The sequence below is a fragment of the Bubalus bubalis genome, chromosome 1 (assembly GCF_019923935.1).
Source record: "Bubalus bubalis isolate 160015118507 breed Murrah chromosome 1, NDDB_SH_1, whole genome shotgun sequence".
Classification (NCBI taxonomy): domain Eukaryota; kingdom Metazoa; phylum Chordata; class Mammalia; order Artiodactyla; family Bovidae; genus Bubalus; species Bubalus bubalis.
The window spans coordinates 158,488,275-158,504,142 of NC_059157.1; the positions used below are offsets into that span (position 1 = coordinate 158,488,275).

General features: G+C 37.1%; 1 protein-coding gene across 6 annotated transcripts in view; it reads right to left on the reverse strand.

The window, feature by feature from the left end:
• Positions 1–15,868, reverse strand: part of ARHGEF26 (Rho guanine nucleotide exchange factor 26) — a 138,966-nt gene that overhangs the window by 96,170 nt on the left and 26,928 nt on the right. For all 6 annotated transcript variants that reach the window (XM_044945648.2, XM_044945642.2, XM_044945634.2 and 3 more), the window contains 2 exons: positions 13,642–13,698; positions 10,225–10,385 (listed from right to left, as the gene is read on the reverse strand). In XM_044945648.2, coding sequence (XP_044801583.2) covers positions 10,225–10,385; positions 13,642–13,698 — 218 coding nt within the window. The remainder of the gene's footprint in view (positions 1–10,224; positions 10,386–13,641; positions 13,699–15,868) is intronic.

Genomic DNA, 15,868 nt, shown 5'->3' on the forward strand with positions numbered 1-15,868 from the left:
CTTTCAAACATATCCTGCAAAACATCTTATTCCTGGCAGATTTTTCAAAGATATCTGTATGTACACACAAATACATACCTAAGTATCTATATAACTAAGTGTCATGCATCAAGTAGATATGCAATAGAAGAAAAGTAGGAGTTACATGGCAGGACAACTTCAGCAGATAAACACAAACACTACTATTGTACCCTGTTCTGGTTGTTCATATCACTTCTCTGCTAGAAAAGAAATTCCAATGAACTCCCGATATACAGACAGTTTTCTCGCTACAAAGGGACTTTTGTTTGAATCCCCCACAAGTGACAAGGTCAATCTTAACCAATCTTGACATTTCTATGGAACCTTTCCACCAAATTTTTTTCCAAGTTCAAATCATTTCCTGAAACCTATTTGAAATCCAAAGAAAACACTTCATAGATAAAGTATAGGGTAAATTCTTTAACAAATGCCATTCATGACACACATTTTCCTCAGTATTTTTCTACAAATATACTTGCAAAATCTAAAATCACAAGGCTTGATTGTGAGTTAATCCACATCCTTAAAAAGTTAGACTCAGAGTATGGTAATAATACACTGAATTAATATTTAAAACTGTGTTCACCTGTATTCCTAGCATATGGAAAGTGATTTCAGAATTTTTTTAATAAAACCATATTTTCACAGCTTTTACACAAGTTGACATTTTCAAAAGTTAAAACATTTTACCATGGGGTTTCTCTGTATTTACATAACTAAGGGATAAAGAATTCTTTCATTTAAGTCCTAAGAAAGACTTGTAAACTCATTTTTTATGAAAGTTTATTTTAGAAACATTAGTTTTTCAAAGAAGCAGAAAAGTATAATTGGAATTCAGACAGCATTTCCCAAATAAGCATTTTCTTTTCTTCCTTGGAGTTTACTATAAGCAACTTGGATATCTTTTTAATTTTACTGTACTGTTGAATGTTGGGGCACCTGATGAGATAGCAACTATGTAGGGCACTTCTGTAATCAACTGGCTTATTTCTAGAGAATACTGCAACATTTCAACCATGGAGAAGCATTCAGATACTGCTTATGATAAAGATACTGGAAAATACCCCTCACTTAGAGCACATTATCCACAAGGAAATGACAAGCCAATGATGTCTATGACATGCCTCGGAGCTGTGTCAGAAAACTGGATGCTCTTTGCTTTTAAGGTATTCACATTCTAAGGGGTCAAAGACATTCAAGTTGAAAATGCATCTCATCACTCTCCACGACTAGCTTCATGGGTGATATATATCAAAAAGAGCAAATCCTAATATTTTTCCAGATAAGTAATCCTTAGCAGAAGCCTAAAGTGAAATTTAGTTCTTTGGGCTGAAACCTTAAACATACTTAGAATACATGTAATTTTGCAAACGTGGTCTAGGAGAATGCATTCTAAAGAAAGAAAAAACTCACTATGAGTTTCAATTTCATTTAAGTAAATGATCTTAAATTTTCATAAAAGTAATTGGGGTCTCAGTCTCCTCACCTGCAAAAGGGAAATGATGGTGCATCACAGGACATGCTAAAGGATTAAATCAGATAAAACAAGAACTGTTGGAAAAACACAAAATTGATGCCCAGAGGCTGAAGAGTAATGCACAGCAATTAGAGGCAAGATCCCACAATAAACAAGCAATCAGAAAGCTTGAAAGAGTTTGCTTTTGAAACATAATTCATCAACCATCTTCCTTGTTCTTAAATCAAGTGCTAGATTTAACTTGGCTAAATCACAAAGTTTACATTAAAATCTTTTCCATCAGCCAGAAAAACTGTGTGGTCCTGTGCTTGTTTAACTTACAACTGGCAAAGTCAAAAATCCATTTAATGGTTCAAAATCCACAGTTGCAAATGCAGTACAGATGAAATACAGCAACTAAAATCCAGCCATTGTTTCTTTTTCCACAAAGTTCTACCCTAGTTTAAGATTGATAACTGCTAGTGACTACGCTTGGTAACACTTTCGTCTATCCCAACCAGGATCGTTAGCCAAGTTTAAATCTCCATGTGACAACTCAGAATCCACAGACTCTTGGAGCTTGCAAAAGCAATGCAAAAAGGCAAAAAAGTACATAATGGCCCAAATGTCTGCAAAAAATAACCAGGAGAACAGCCTGGTTGGCAGCTGGAACATGTCAGGGCCTGTTTTGAAGCCCTGGTCCAAAGAATGTACTACACACAAGCAAACACCAGTCTGAAAAGAAGCAAATAGCTCAGCTTTTAATCCTAAGTCATGATTAATACACTTTATGATTAGGGAAGAATCCATTTACTTTGAAATCATTCAATGTCAAAATAAAGATGATCACTACATGTTGCAAAGCTCGCCACAACCGTCTTGAATTATAAACATGCACACCATTGCCCAAGAGTCTTTACAAAACAAGACCTGTTCTTTAACCTAGTCCTAGACCAATGCCATCAGAGGCTAATACAGAGAGGATGTACGATATATACCAAAGTCAATAAATACAAAATCTAGAGATATTTCAGATTACCAGATTAGATGATCAAAATGACAATAACAATATCAACAAAACCATTGCTATTTGAGAGCTTACCAAGTGTTGAACTAACCCCTCTACATGTATTATCTCATTTACTTCTATACCAACCCAAGGAGGTTAGATATACTATTATCCCCACTAGACATCAGGAAACACTTAAGATTTAGAGTTAATAAGTACTTGCCTAACATATTACTGAAATGGCTCTCTCTCTATATATATAAATTTGTATTTTTTTTTTTACATCTTGGCTGTACCACAAGACATATAGGATCTTAGTTCCCCAGGGATCGAATCCATACCCTCTGCAGTGGAAGCCAGGAGTCTTAATTGCTGGACTGCCAGTGAAGTCCCAAAATGGATATATACTTTAAAGTTTGAGGCTTTATTTGTGCTGTACACCTACAAAGCTTAATAATAATAAGTTTGAATATAAACATTCTAGTTGAAAATTATAAAATGTTACTTAACTTGAATTAATGCCAGTCACCATTTGACAAGAATAGGGTGAAGGCAGCACGTATGCCTGGTGGCCAGGGTTCTAAAAGGAGGGTTAGGGCAGAAGCCTTCAGGTGTCAACAATCAGTTTATCCTTGTTTTCTGTACACTGGCCACTTCCTCACCTGGGGCTGGGTCTCCTGAATCTCTTGATCCAGTGTTCATCTATTTAGCCCCACTGCTGGGTTGAAGTGAGGTATCCTCCAGTGGTGTGGAGACAAAAAGGGAATCTGGGCTCTGACTACAGCTCAAATAGGCTGTGACGAAAACTCCTGTTTATAGTCACACCTTTACTCCAACTTCATCAATTCCTGCACCTTCCAGAGGTGCTGGATTTAAATCTGATTCCTTCTTGGCTTTCTTCACTACCAATTTAAACTTTCTCAGATTACCTGAGGTAATCACTGCGAGTCTTTATGCTTTTTTTAGGTTTCAAAATATCATTCATTGCTGATATCTCTTTCTTGGTTTTGTTTAATTTTGTAAAAGCTTTTGTGCCTTTGTGCATTGACTATCCCATCATTTTTAATGGGATATCAGAAGGGAATAAATGTTAGAGCACATGGCTACTCAGGCATCTGCCTCCCATTAACTTTTACAGAGACTTTAGATACCCTCCCTGCTTTTCTTCAGTCTTAACTAAAAGGACTGGATCTACTAATAAAATATTTGGGGGCTCCCTGCCAGTCAAGTGGTTAAAACTCCATGCATCCACTGCCAGGGGGCTCAATTCCTGTTTGAAGAACTAAGATCTTACATGCCATTCAACATGCAAAAAACAATTAAATTTTAAAAATAAATATTTGTTGTCTTTATGCCTCTACTTGAAATGATACTTAAATAATGACTGTTTATTACTTCAGACACTGGTTATTGGTAAAAGCTGAATAATGGGGGCTAAAATACCCACATTATTGTAGAGTTCTTGAGGTGAATTTCAAATTAATTTCTTTGTTGATTCATCTCAGAATAGAGAAAAAGTCATCATAAAAGTAACTTCTGAATGTCACTATCTCAAATGTCAGCTAAAGACGTTTGATTTTAGAAAGAACAGTTTTTCTGTTACATCTGCGAAATCGGGCAATTGCTTTAGTTACTGAAAAGCTTTGTAAAGTTGGTACCAAATAAAGTTGGTAAATTTATACTGGATATTGTGGAAGCAAAGAACATTTGCTAATGAAAAACAATGGCAATAGCCATTACTTCAGGGCAAAACTTAAACAGGTTCTACAACATAAGGAATTCCATACTCTCTGGCCAAGTTAAATTTAATATGTTTTTCTTTTAAAATTTAGCTTTATGAACTAGTCAGGAAAGACGAAATGCTAGTATTAATACTACAAAACTTTTGATAGTTTACTATCGATGTCTTCAAGTTGACAATTCTAATCACCAAATAGAGAAAACACTGCACAATATAGATACATTGTGCTGTTACTCGAGTAAAATGTCATTTTCTGTGTAATACAGTCGTTTTATAAAATAATATTGAAACGTGCATTTAACAGTATCCAGGGTTCCATGACATTTTCATTTGAATACAATCTGATTAAAATTAGATAAAAGAATCTTCTGGAGAAGCGAGTTCTGGGTGAGCCCCATTTTGTCTGCTTACTATTACTGTAATTTACTTCTCCACACTAAGCAGAAACTGGAGAATCTGGCATTAGCTGCTCATTACATGTTGGGAACAAATTCAGTTCCTCAGGACACAAAAGCACATTGATGGATATTTTTATTTTACTCGGCAGAAATTGAAGACAGCATAGTTTTAGCTTTCAATTACTTCCCAAAGAAATACCAATGTTTTAACTTTGTAATGAGAACAAGAAAAATAAGCATCTCAAAGTTCTTTAGCAGCATAATTTTAGAGGTTACAAATAATAGTATATACTATTATTGAAAAATGTAAAAGAAATAGCATAACCTAGACAATTAGAATGAAAACTCAGAATTAAGATTGAAAACATATTGTGTTATAAAAAATCAAAGAGAGTTTCATCTAGTCTTCATGTTGCAGAAAACTTTTTAATACAGAAGACCTTACTTAGACCTTAACCCCGTAGCTGTGAGGTTGATAATTTAGCCCTATACAAAAGGCAATTTCCTTTTCTGATAGTATCAGTCTTTTACCATCAATAGAGCTTAAACTTAAAAACAAGTGGAATTAAGATCATATTCTGTCCCAAATTCATGTAAATTAATCATACTTGGTCTTTTTCTATTAATATGACATCTAGCTATAAATTATTGTAAATAAACTGATATGTGAAAGCAGAACCGCCCCCCCCAAAAAAATAAAAAATGTTGAAAGTGTTAGTTGATCAGTCGTGTCCAACTCTGCAATCCCATGGACTGTAGCCTGCCAGAATTCCTGTCCATGGAATTCTCCAGGCAGGAATACTGGAGAGGGTTGCCATTTCCTTCTCCAGAGGATAAGGATGTATACAAACAGATGAAGTATATACTATATGTGATGTTTAATAATGAATTAAGTATTCATTCCTAAACACAAGATATCTAGTACTACATTTTTTTCATGGGATGTTTAGGGTTTTAGGACATCTTTGGGCCTCAAATGACAGAGACCATGAATCCAGGAAGATTTCCCGCATCTAAGTCAGAGGGAAATGGGCACAGTCGCAGATAGAAGGAAGTAGGTTGGCAGCTGGGAGGTCAAAGACTCTGCCTTAACACTGACCAAGGACATACTGGGACAGATGTAGCTCTTAATCATCCCAAGAAAAAGAAAAAAGCCACACCCTTTGTAGGAGGGGTCAAATACAAGACCAGTGGGGTTCCAACTGCCTCCCCGTGTATGCCTTTAAAGAAGGTTACAAAGCAAACAGCTGCCTGGCCTATGGCACTGACACAGGGGGTGACAGGCAGGCATTCAAGAGAAGGGCAATTCTCCACAGTCAAGGGGCTTGAGAAAGGTGCATGCAGTGCTTCTTACCCTCTCTGCTTCAATTCTGCCCCACCCTCCAGGTTCCTTAAACGTTCCTGTGCCGAAATTCTGACCATGGCTTTCTTTTTCTCTATCCATGCTTCTCAAGGAGGACACAACTAGCATCTGGGGGGTACAAGTCACGCTTGTCTGGGGGCATTCCTACTAACACGTCTGGCACTTTCAGCTCCCATCTACTAATGCCAGTACAGTCCCAAGGTCACTGGAGCAAGCAAAAATACATTCTGAATGCCCCAAGGAGGCAAACTCAACGAACACCACCAGTTCAAAATCAACGCTACAAGCTCTAGTATCTCATTTAAACCCACAGTGCCAAGAACGTACACGACTCAAAACTACATCTTGTGTCAAGATTTTCCTGGATTTCTAATCCTTCTCCTTTCAACTAGACATCTTCCCCTCATGCTCCACAGTTATTTTGAGCTTGCCCCAAATTGAATTCCCTTATCTCCCTCAATAAGCCTCAACCTGCTTTTCTTACACCCTGGCTAATAAACCCATCATTCAAGGTCAATGAGGCAGAAACTGGGAGGCAAACAAAACTCTTCCTCTTTCTCAACAAGCCCTCAGAATTTTAAGTTCTAAATATCCCTCAAGTCCTTCCTCTTAGGACTGCTATCAGATTCCCATCATCTCTGGCTGTGTTTAGCAATGGCCCCAAATTTTTCACCATCTTCACCTCCTCTCTAATGTAAACACTGTACTACTATCATCTCCCAGGTCACCAGTTCACTTCCCAACTTAATTGCTCATTATGCCCACCCAGCCTTCAGGAAACAGAAAAAGATCCTCAGTAGGAACACAAAAGCCTTCACCATCTTGTCTCATCTTCGCCTCTGATTCTCACCAGGGGCTCTAGGCCCACAAACTTTAGCTTGACCTAAATCTGCCCAACTGGGGGAAGCACCCTAGTCTAGGATGCCTCTGCACACACACTGGGGAAGCCCCACTGGCAATCACTGACCAGTGAGGACCAAGAGCCACAGGGCAGATGCTTCCTATCCAAAATGCTCTAGAACCCAGGCATCTGGCCGAATAAGAGGCTCCACATGTATTGACTGAAATGAACAATTCTTTATATAGAAAATTCAGTAGGAATATCCACTGACAAATGCATACACCCAGAATGAGAATGGTCTTGTCTGTTTTCATATAATGTCATCTTACACAGAAGGGCTTCTTGGTGACACTTACTGGCAAACAGTGAAGAACTCAAGCAATTATAAGGAGGACCAGACATCACACTATTGAGTCAAATGCTGAGCATGCAGTGATCTCAGTCTCCACTAAATATCCCATCACCTACAGAGACAATTTTTCATCAAGTAAAAGTAAAGCAATGAAGACAGTCTTGATTATGCCACACTTAATAATGCCACACAATCAGTAATCAGTTGAGACACTGTTCATTAGTTAAGTCAAGGAAAAAAATGAAAATTTTATGATTTCTTAAGACTGGAAACTCTTTCATGGGTAGCACACTGAGAGTCGCTCTTGGAGCCCAAACGCTGAAAATTCAACAAGCAGGCATTGCATAATGAAATAGGTTTTGTAAATCTTCTGAGCACTTTGAATTTTAAAAAGGCCATATTTAAGACTTCCCTGGTGGGTCCAGTGGCTACAATTCTGCATTCCCAATGCAGGGGGCCCATGTTCAATCCCTGGTCAGGGAACAAGAGTTCACATGCTGCAACTAAAGATCCCGTAGGCCACAACTAAGACTCAGCACAAGTGAAGTTGCTCAGTCGTGTCTGACTCCTTGCAATCCCATGGACTGTAGCCTACCAGGCTCCTCCGTCCATGGAATTTTCCGGCAAGAGTACTGGAATGGGTTGCCATTTCCTTGTACAGGGGATCTTCTCAAACCAGGGATCAAAACCAGGTCTCCCACATTGCAGGCATATGCTTTACCATCTGAGCGATCAGGGACTCAGCACAGCCAGATAAAAAAATTAAAATAAATTAAAAAAAAAAAAAAACGCTGTATCTAAAATGAATGTTTCAAACTTAAACAAACTTTTGTAATGTAAGTTATTATGATACAGACATAGGATTACCATGTAGAAGCTAATCATTCTTAGTTGAAATATAACAAGAGATTAAATTACACAGGTAGGCATCTCTCCAAACTAAAACACTGCATTTCAAATAAAAACAGAAAAAAAAATGTAAAGGATAAAGATGTTTCTTTTTTATCATTTAATGGAGATTGAGATGTTTTTGTTTTAAAAATTAAAAATAGACAAAAAAATGCCCAGAATAGCCTCTTAATTATAAGTTACTATCAAAATGAAAACATTTAGATAAAATCGTAAGAGATTTAAATTTTGTCAGGGAAATTAAAATAATAAAATGTTCATCTATAATTGAAATGAAATGACTTACTTCAGGGTTAACCAATTATGCATTTTTTTTTAATCTCCATTTTATAGCTAAGTTGGAGAGGTTCAGAAACCTTCTCAAGCCTAACCTACTACCTGCTGGGGCCCAGGCTCTTTCTAAATCACGCTCTGATACATGAGCAGTGCAATCAAGGACCCAAAACATCCTTTGTTCAAGAACTGCTGTTACTCAACAATCAGAATTGACTAGCAGCTTTCTCAAGAGCCATTGATAGGCTGTGAGAAGTGGACTCATGGCCACACAATTCAAAGAACAGTTCCAAAGAGGAGTAAAAATGTGCACCATGATTTTCAGAAAATAAATTCTAATTAAAATCATAACTTACATGCTATAGTTATCAAAACAGTAATAATTCTGTGTAGCAATATAACTAATATAGAGATTTATTGTCATAGTTAAACCAAAGTACAAGTTAAAATGAAAGCGACTCTTTGAAATCTGAACACCTGTCGAACCAGGACACACCATCTAAGGCTCTCCTTTTGTTCTCTTCACTAAAAGGAGAACGATTTTTCATTTCTCTTAACAAAATGGGCATTCTCTTAACAAGAATGGTGCCCCCCAAAAAAGCAATGGGCTGAACACAAGCAACGACTCAGGTTCTAAAGAGGACTTTTCAAGCTGCAGCACATGTCACCACCTGCACACCACAGGCCTTTCTTCTCTAAGGTTCAACAGGTCCTCTGAACATGAATTTTTAAGTATCCGTGTCAGACACAAGATTGCCAAGATCTTTTCTTGTGGCAGAATCTGGCTTCAGAAGTTGTGTAACTAGCATAAAATACTAGGAGCACTCACTGATCTGACCATGAATCTCATCTCTGCGGTAGCCCAAACTCACACACTAACCTGTTCATCACAGAATGTTCAATCTTGTAATTCCAAAGGAAAATCTATTATACCTGCACACAGAGACGGAGCCAGGAACACCTTCGCATTACCATCACTGCCTACCTGGCTCTGTCCTAAAGTGACAAATGAACAACATCCAGATTCACCAAGGATATTCACACCCTTGTGGCAGGTCCAGCCTTTGTGGGCCCTGAAGCCTATACAATTTGGAGGCCCTCTAAGAAAAAATCAGGCACTATAGCAAATATTTAAAAGATGCCCTTGCAAAGTAAGCAGACTTAAAGCTTAAGCTTCACAAGTTGAACGATAAACCCACCTTTGACTCAAATAAAAAATTGCCAATATTCAAACCATTTTGACCACCCAAAACAGCAACTTTGCACGGCTCAATTTAGTACACTGCTGCATAAGACTCCAGTACAGCTATGTAGTTCCTCAGGACAGAAGAGTTCACAACTGAGGTACAAACTGAGCTTCCTGCCCTCATTAAAAATATAAAAATAATGAAAGTTTTTCTAACAGTGCTTATGGAAAGTGAAACAGGGAAACCTACAGAAATCATTATGGACACTATGACTGCACTTTAAAAATAATATATACATATCTTAACAAAGCAAGAGTGTGAAAATGTAAACAAATAATTTTTGTATTTAAATGTTATGATCATGAGTTACTTTTTTCTTTTCCAAATAAATGTTGTTATATTACTGGCATAATTAAAAAGGGAAAATAAAAGGGATAAAGTAGGGAGAAAAACAAGGAATATGGAGACCTCAGATACAAACGTCTGCTGTGTTGATTTACTACACACTTAGCATCTATTTACACATCAGCAACTTGAAACAGACCTTAAAATTTACTCCAAGGGACAAAGATAAAAGCCGACTGAACAAATGAGAGGCTTCACACCTCTCCTTTTTAGAGAACCCAGATGTTTGTTAGTAAGGAATATCTAAAGGCAAATGAAAGTGAACTTACTTTTTGCTTGCCTCACAGACATCTGTAATATTGGAGAAAAGATGGTGACTCTCGGTTTTGGTCATCGTATTACTCAGTGCTTTAGAATTTTTAAACATTCGTATCAAGATCTCCAAACTGAGTAAATATGAATGTTCAGAGGATATGACTTCAAAAATAGCCTGAAGAGGAGGAAGAAGAAATGAGTTGTTAATTCTTTCAATTAAAGAATTTAAATCGAGCTCTCATAATTCTGCTCTAAGAATAACAGTATCTTTAAAAATGCAAAACGGTAAGTATAAAAATAAAAAAAGTACATTACCAAACTACTGTCTTTATATAAGGCACATATACCCAAATTTTGAGAAGCACAGTCACTGCCTAGAGTGTAAATAGGAAAATATGAAAGCACTTGGCATCCTGAGGTCATGTTTTGCCAGAGGGCAGAATCTCTGGGAGGAAGCTAGGGCAGGTCGTAAAACCTCAGGGTGACATTCATTAACCTTTGGGGTCATCTCCTCCAGCCCTGATTTCAAAGCATGCTGTTCTGGGACAGTGAAGATTTATGGACCTCCCTTGGGATTCAGAGACAATTTCTCACAAATCCATTTCTTCCTCCCCTGTGGGTCCTTTCTCTCCCTGTGTTTTAATTCAACTAATTTGTAGTTAATATGAGCAAATATTCTGGGTGTATTAAAGAGCATGACTGGACCTACCCTCAAAAGGTTCTTATCAGCCACAGGAATTCTTTTATATAAACTCATACAATCGAAAGTAATTCTGTCCAATAAGCCACTCTTTCTGTCCTCTTCAGTGTCTCAAGAAGGAGTGAAGGACCCTCAGCAGAAACTCTTGGTGTCAGGCACACAGTGGTGGTTCACCTGATAAGCCTTCATTAACGATGAAAAGCCAACCCACATATGTGGAGAGATACCAACACCCTGTGTAAGGAATTCATCTCGGGCCTTAACAAAATCAGATTCTCCTAGAATGGCCAGGCAGAGAGAATTCCTCCTCAGGGAAGGGTGAACATCCTTGCGGGCTTGCAATTCCCATCCTTCCTGGAGATCTTCCCTAATAACAGAGCCATCATCACCTTGGCCTCCAGGGCTCCTCCCCTTAGGGCTTGGCCCAGAGGGACCCAGAAGAGTCTCCTTATAAGAACTAATGCTCCAGCTGAGGTCAGGTGGGAGCAGGCAGGCACAGGCAGGTGGATGCCCCGCTGCTGGCAGGTGGGCCATACTCTGTAATACTCTGTAAATCAGGTTAGTGGTGCTAATCTCATTGTTCACCTCTATTCTTAGCATCCATAATCATTTAGGTAAGTCTTACTTCAACGTGCTGATCTAACCTTGGTTGTGTTCCAGGGACTTTAAGTGATATAACCATCTAATGATTATGTCATTAGATGTAAAGACAAGGACATTAATAAGAGTTTCATTTAACTTGTATCTTGTGTGATTCTACTCAATTAATAAAATTATCCCCAGGAAATGTAATACAGACTAAAGAAAGTTCACTCTTCCTGACCAAAAATAATGGACTTCAGGTTGTTGATGGATATGGTGCCTTGGAATGATTAAAAACATTTCAAAGTAGGGGCTTTTGTAATCAAATCCAAAATGTGAAGATTCAAACAAAATGATATGATAAACTATACAGAATAGATCACAGGAAAACATGAGTATGAGGTAGTTTAATATACTACATGTAATGTAATAACTTAAAACATCCTGCAATAGAAACATCAACTACTTAAAGGCAAATCACATTAGATCTGTTAAATATCAGTACAAGAACAGAAATAAATCATAATTAGATTTGCTGCTATCATTACATTTTTATATCACAAATCTGAATAAGTATTCTCAAAATGTAAGGGAAATGGAATAGATTTAAAAGAAAAGAAATATCCTAACAGGATCAGGACCCTGGAGAAGCTCTTGAGCTGTTTATGCCACAATGTTAACAGTTAAAAAAAAAAAAAAAAAATACCGCCTACTGTCCATCATTAGGAGAACATATTTTCTTTAGAAGTATTTATAGAATGGAATACTATATAGTAGTTTGAATAAATGACCTAGGTTAATATGTCTTTACATGGATAAATCTCAAAAGCAACGTTAAATGTAAAAAGCAGTCAACCAAAACATACGTTCAGAATCATATCATCTACCTACATCTTAACAGGCACACACAAACATATGTACATAAATAGATGTAATACGTGAACAGATGGATACCCATAGATACATAATTATAGTCGTCTCTAGGGAGGAGAGGAAAGGAATGAAAGGAGGAGAATGTAAGACTTCTATTTTATTGAAAGTCATATTTTCTTTAGAAAAATTAGAAAAATTATAAATGTAATAATTTTTAAAATTCTCTGTGATGTATACAGCAATGTTATACACTATTCTGATTTTTTTTAAATAGTCCTATAATTCACCCTTATATTCTTGTGCTATTGCAAGCCAATGAAATAAGAAAGGGGTACCTCATATCCTCTATGGAATTTATTTATATGCATACATATGGCTAAGCTTATTTATCTCCAAACTCGTATACATAAGACAGAAAGAAAGTGCTTTGAGAACTTCAAAATATTATTACAATGAGCAATTTTCTTAAGCTGCATTTACTAAATTTCAAGTTATGAAACTATTGCTATCTGTTCTACTTTTTATTAAGCAAACGTGTTTTGGTATAATTTTAGATTTCTAGAAATCTTGCAAAGAGGGTTCAGAGTTTTTCCACTATCATCCTTTTTCAGTTCCAGAATCTAATCAATATCTTTTCCGTTTTTCAACATATTTCTTCCAATGTAAATATTATGCCTGGACTAGGTGCTTTGTTAAGTTAAAATGACATTTTGTTTTTAGTTTTTGTTTGCTTAATTGCTCAGTCATGTCCAACTTTTTGCATTTCCATAGACTGCAGGGTCCTCTGTTCATGGGACTCTCTAGGAAAGAATACTGGAGTGGGTAGCCATTCCCTTCTCCAGGGGATCTTCCTGACCCAGCAATTGAACCTGGGTCTCCTGCATTGCAGGCAGATTCTTTACAGTCTGAACCACCAAGGACTAGGTGCTTTGTTAAATTAAAATGACATTGGGATATTTTAAATTTTCTTTTCTGGGAGCTTACATGTAATTTTATTTGACAATAATCACATAACCTTTTTGTAAAAAAAAAAGAAAAGAAAATGAATACGCTGTCAGAGGAAAATGCTCAACAAAACAGGCACCCCTGAGAATCCTCAAGAATCTGCTTGGTAGAAAATATACCTTTTGGAACTTCCCTGGTGGTCCAGTAAGACTCTGTGCTCCCAATTCAGGGGACCCGGGTTCAGTTCCTGGTTAGAGGACTAGATCCCACAAGCTGCAACTAAGATCCAGCACAGCCAAATAAATTAATTAAATTTCAAAAAAAAAAATACCTCTTGTCGCTTTCTTTCCTCCTGGCTAACTGTTTGAGATAATCCATTTCTTTTCACCTAGAGCAAAAAGCAAAATAAAGTTGAGCTCATTTACTTTCATAAACAACTTTTTTATTATGTAAGGCATAATTTTATGCCCTTCAAATATGAATTAACTGCAAAATGCTGAATTCAGTACATATTAATTTTGAGTCTCATATCCCTCAGATGACATTTAATCACATTAATAAATTAGCATAGTACAACATTAAAGGAATGAAAAGTGTCTAGAACACTACCCAATGGGTTTGAGTTAATTTGTTCTGGTCTTAGTTCTGGCTATTCCTAAAGTACTTACAAAATTAATCTCCCAATTCATAAGTGAAGAAGTCCCTGATAATAAAAGAAAGGAAGCCACTGCCCTAAGTTTACTGCTTAGAAACGCTGGTCAGTGATATGGTGTCCTTATTACACTGAAAGTGTAATTTTAACACTACGTGAACCATCTGTGAAAACAGAGACTCAACGGAACACCAATGCTCTTTATACAGAACCAATCAAACAAGAAAACACAGTCCTCTTGGCCCAATTTCAACAGGTTTGGGGGCATATTTAATTTTGACAAATAAGGAAGTTAATCTGATATTCTTTGATGAAGCAAGAGTACCTGCAAGAGCCAAGAATGCCAGTACCATACCTGGAATAATGCAGTTGTGTCCCTAGTTGAATTCCGAAGTCCTTATCTCAACTGTTATACATTTCTCCTTGATTGCTGCAGTTCCTACCAAAATTCAGTCTCTAACTCAGAACAGAGGTTGAATTATGAACCCCATGAAGGCAGGACCTGGAGTCTGTTCTAATATACCTGGCCCTGAGTCCAGCACGTGAAAGACATTCATGTTTTTCAGTTAAAGTTTAATTAACGAAAAGTAAGGCATGTACACAATACCAACCAATTAGATCTTGCACTTAACAGAAGAGCAGCAAAAAAGGAGAATGTCCTCCCCTTGTGTGAAAAAGCAATAGCAATAAAATGCAACAGAGGTCTTCAAACGTTTTGCTATCTACTTCCTAAAAAAGCTAACAAACCATGTTCCCTTAGAACCATTTTATGTTGACATTTCAAATTTTCATCCAAAATTTAAAGAATCTTAAAGACATATCTTCCTCTTAATTGTAAATCTAGACATTTTAACCATGTGCTATCATATTCTTTTAAATGGGTCGCCAAGAGTCAGACACGACTAAGCAACTTCACTTTCACTTTTCACTTTGATGCACTGGAGAGGGAAATGGCAACCCACTCCAGTATTCTTGCCTGGAGAATCCCAGGGACGGTGGAGCCTGGGACCCCATAGGCTGCCATCTATGGGGTCGCACAGAGTCGGACACGACTGAAGCGACAGCAGCAGCAGCAGCAGTGGAATATAAAAACCATGATGACAATATCCACCATCATCCATTTAAAACATATGGAGATTTTACATTATTCTTCTTTCTCCTTGAAAACCCATTTCTATGTCAATTTTCCCTCCAAATTTCCTGATGTAATTCTGTGTCACAGCATTTAATTAGTCACTCTAGCATATTTAGGGCATAGGTTTTTACATTTAATTTTCTAAAATTTCTTGTGATCAATGAGCTTTAAGTATAAAGACTCTTCTGGATTGTGTAATCACTACAAACACCATTAATAATCCATAATCAAAATGATGCAATTATTTCCAATTTCAATACATTAAGCACTAAAAGTAAAATTTTACTAAGAATGCAACTCTGAGTGAGACGGGGATAGGGGTGTATGGTGGCTTCATTAAAGGAGGTTTTGCTGAAACCAATATTTCAAATTGACCCCATTTTATTTTGTGCTGTGATTTAACATGCTGACACAGGGCACCAAACACCAAAGTAAGAATTGAGATGGGCTTTCTTTAGAAAAATGGCAAAAGGGGTAACTGTGAAAACTGGAAATTGGACAACAAAATCTGGTGTAACACTTTAACTGCAGATACACTCTCAGTTTTAGAGAAAAGAATGCCTAGGAATTGAGGATCTGGAAAATGGTCCCCTTAAAACTATTCCTGCCCACCTCGCCTGGTCTTGCTGAATGCAGGTGTGTGATGTGTACCGCAGTGTGAAGACCGCTGGTATACAGTTCTTTACATGGTGGGGTCAGGGAAATAAAGACAACTATATGTTACTGCCTTCAATCTGGTTGTTAGAAAAGATTATAGAGAGTAGTACAATA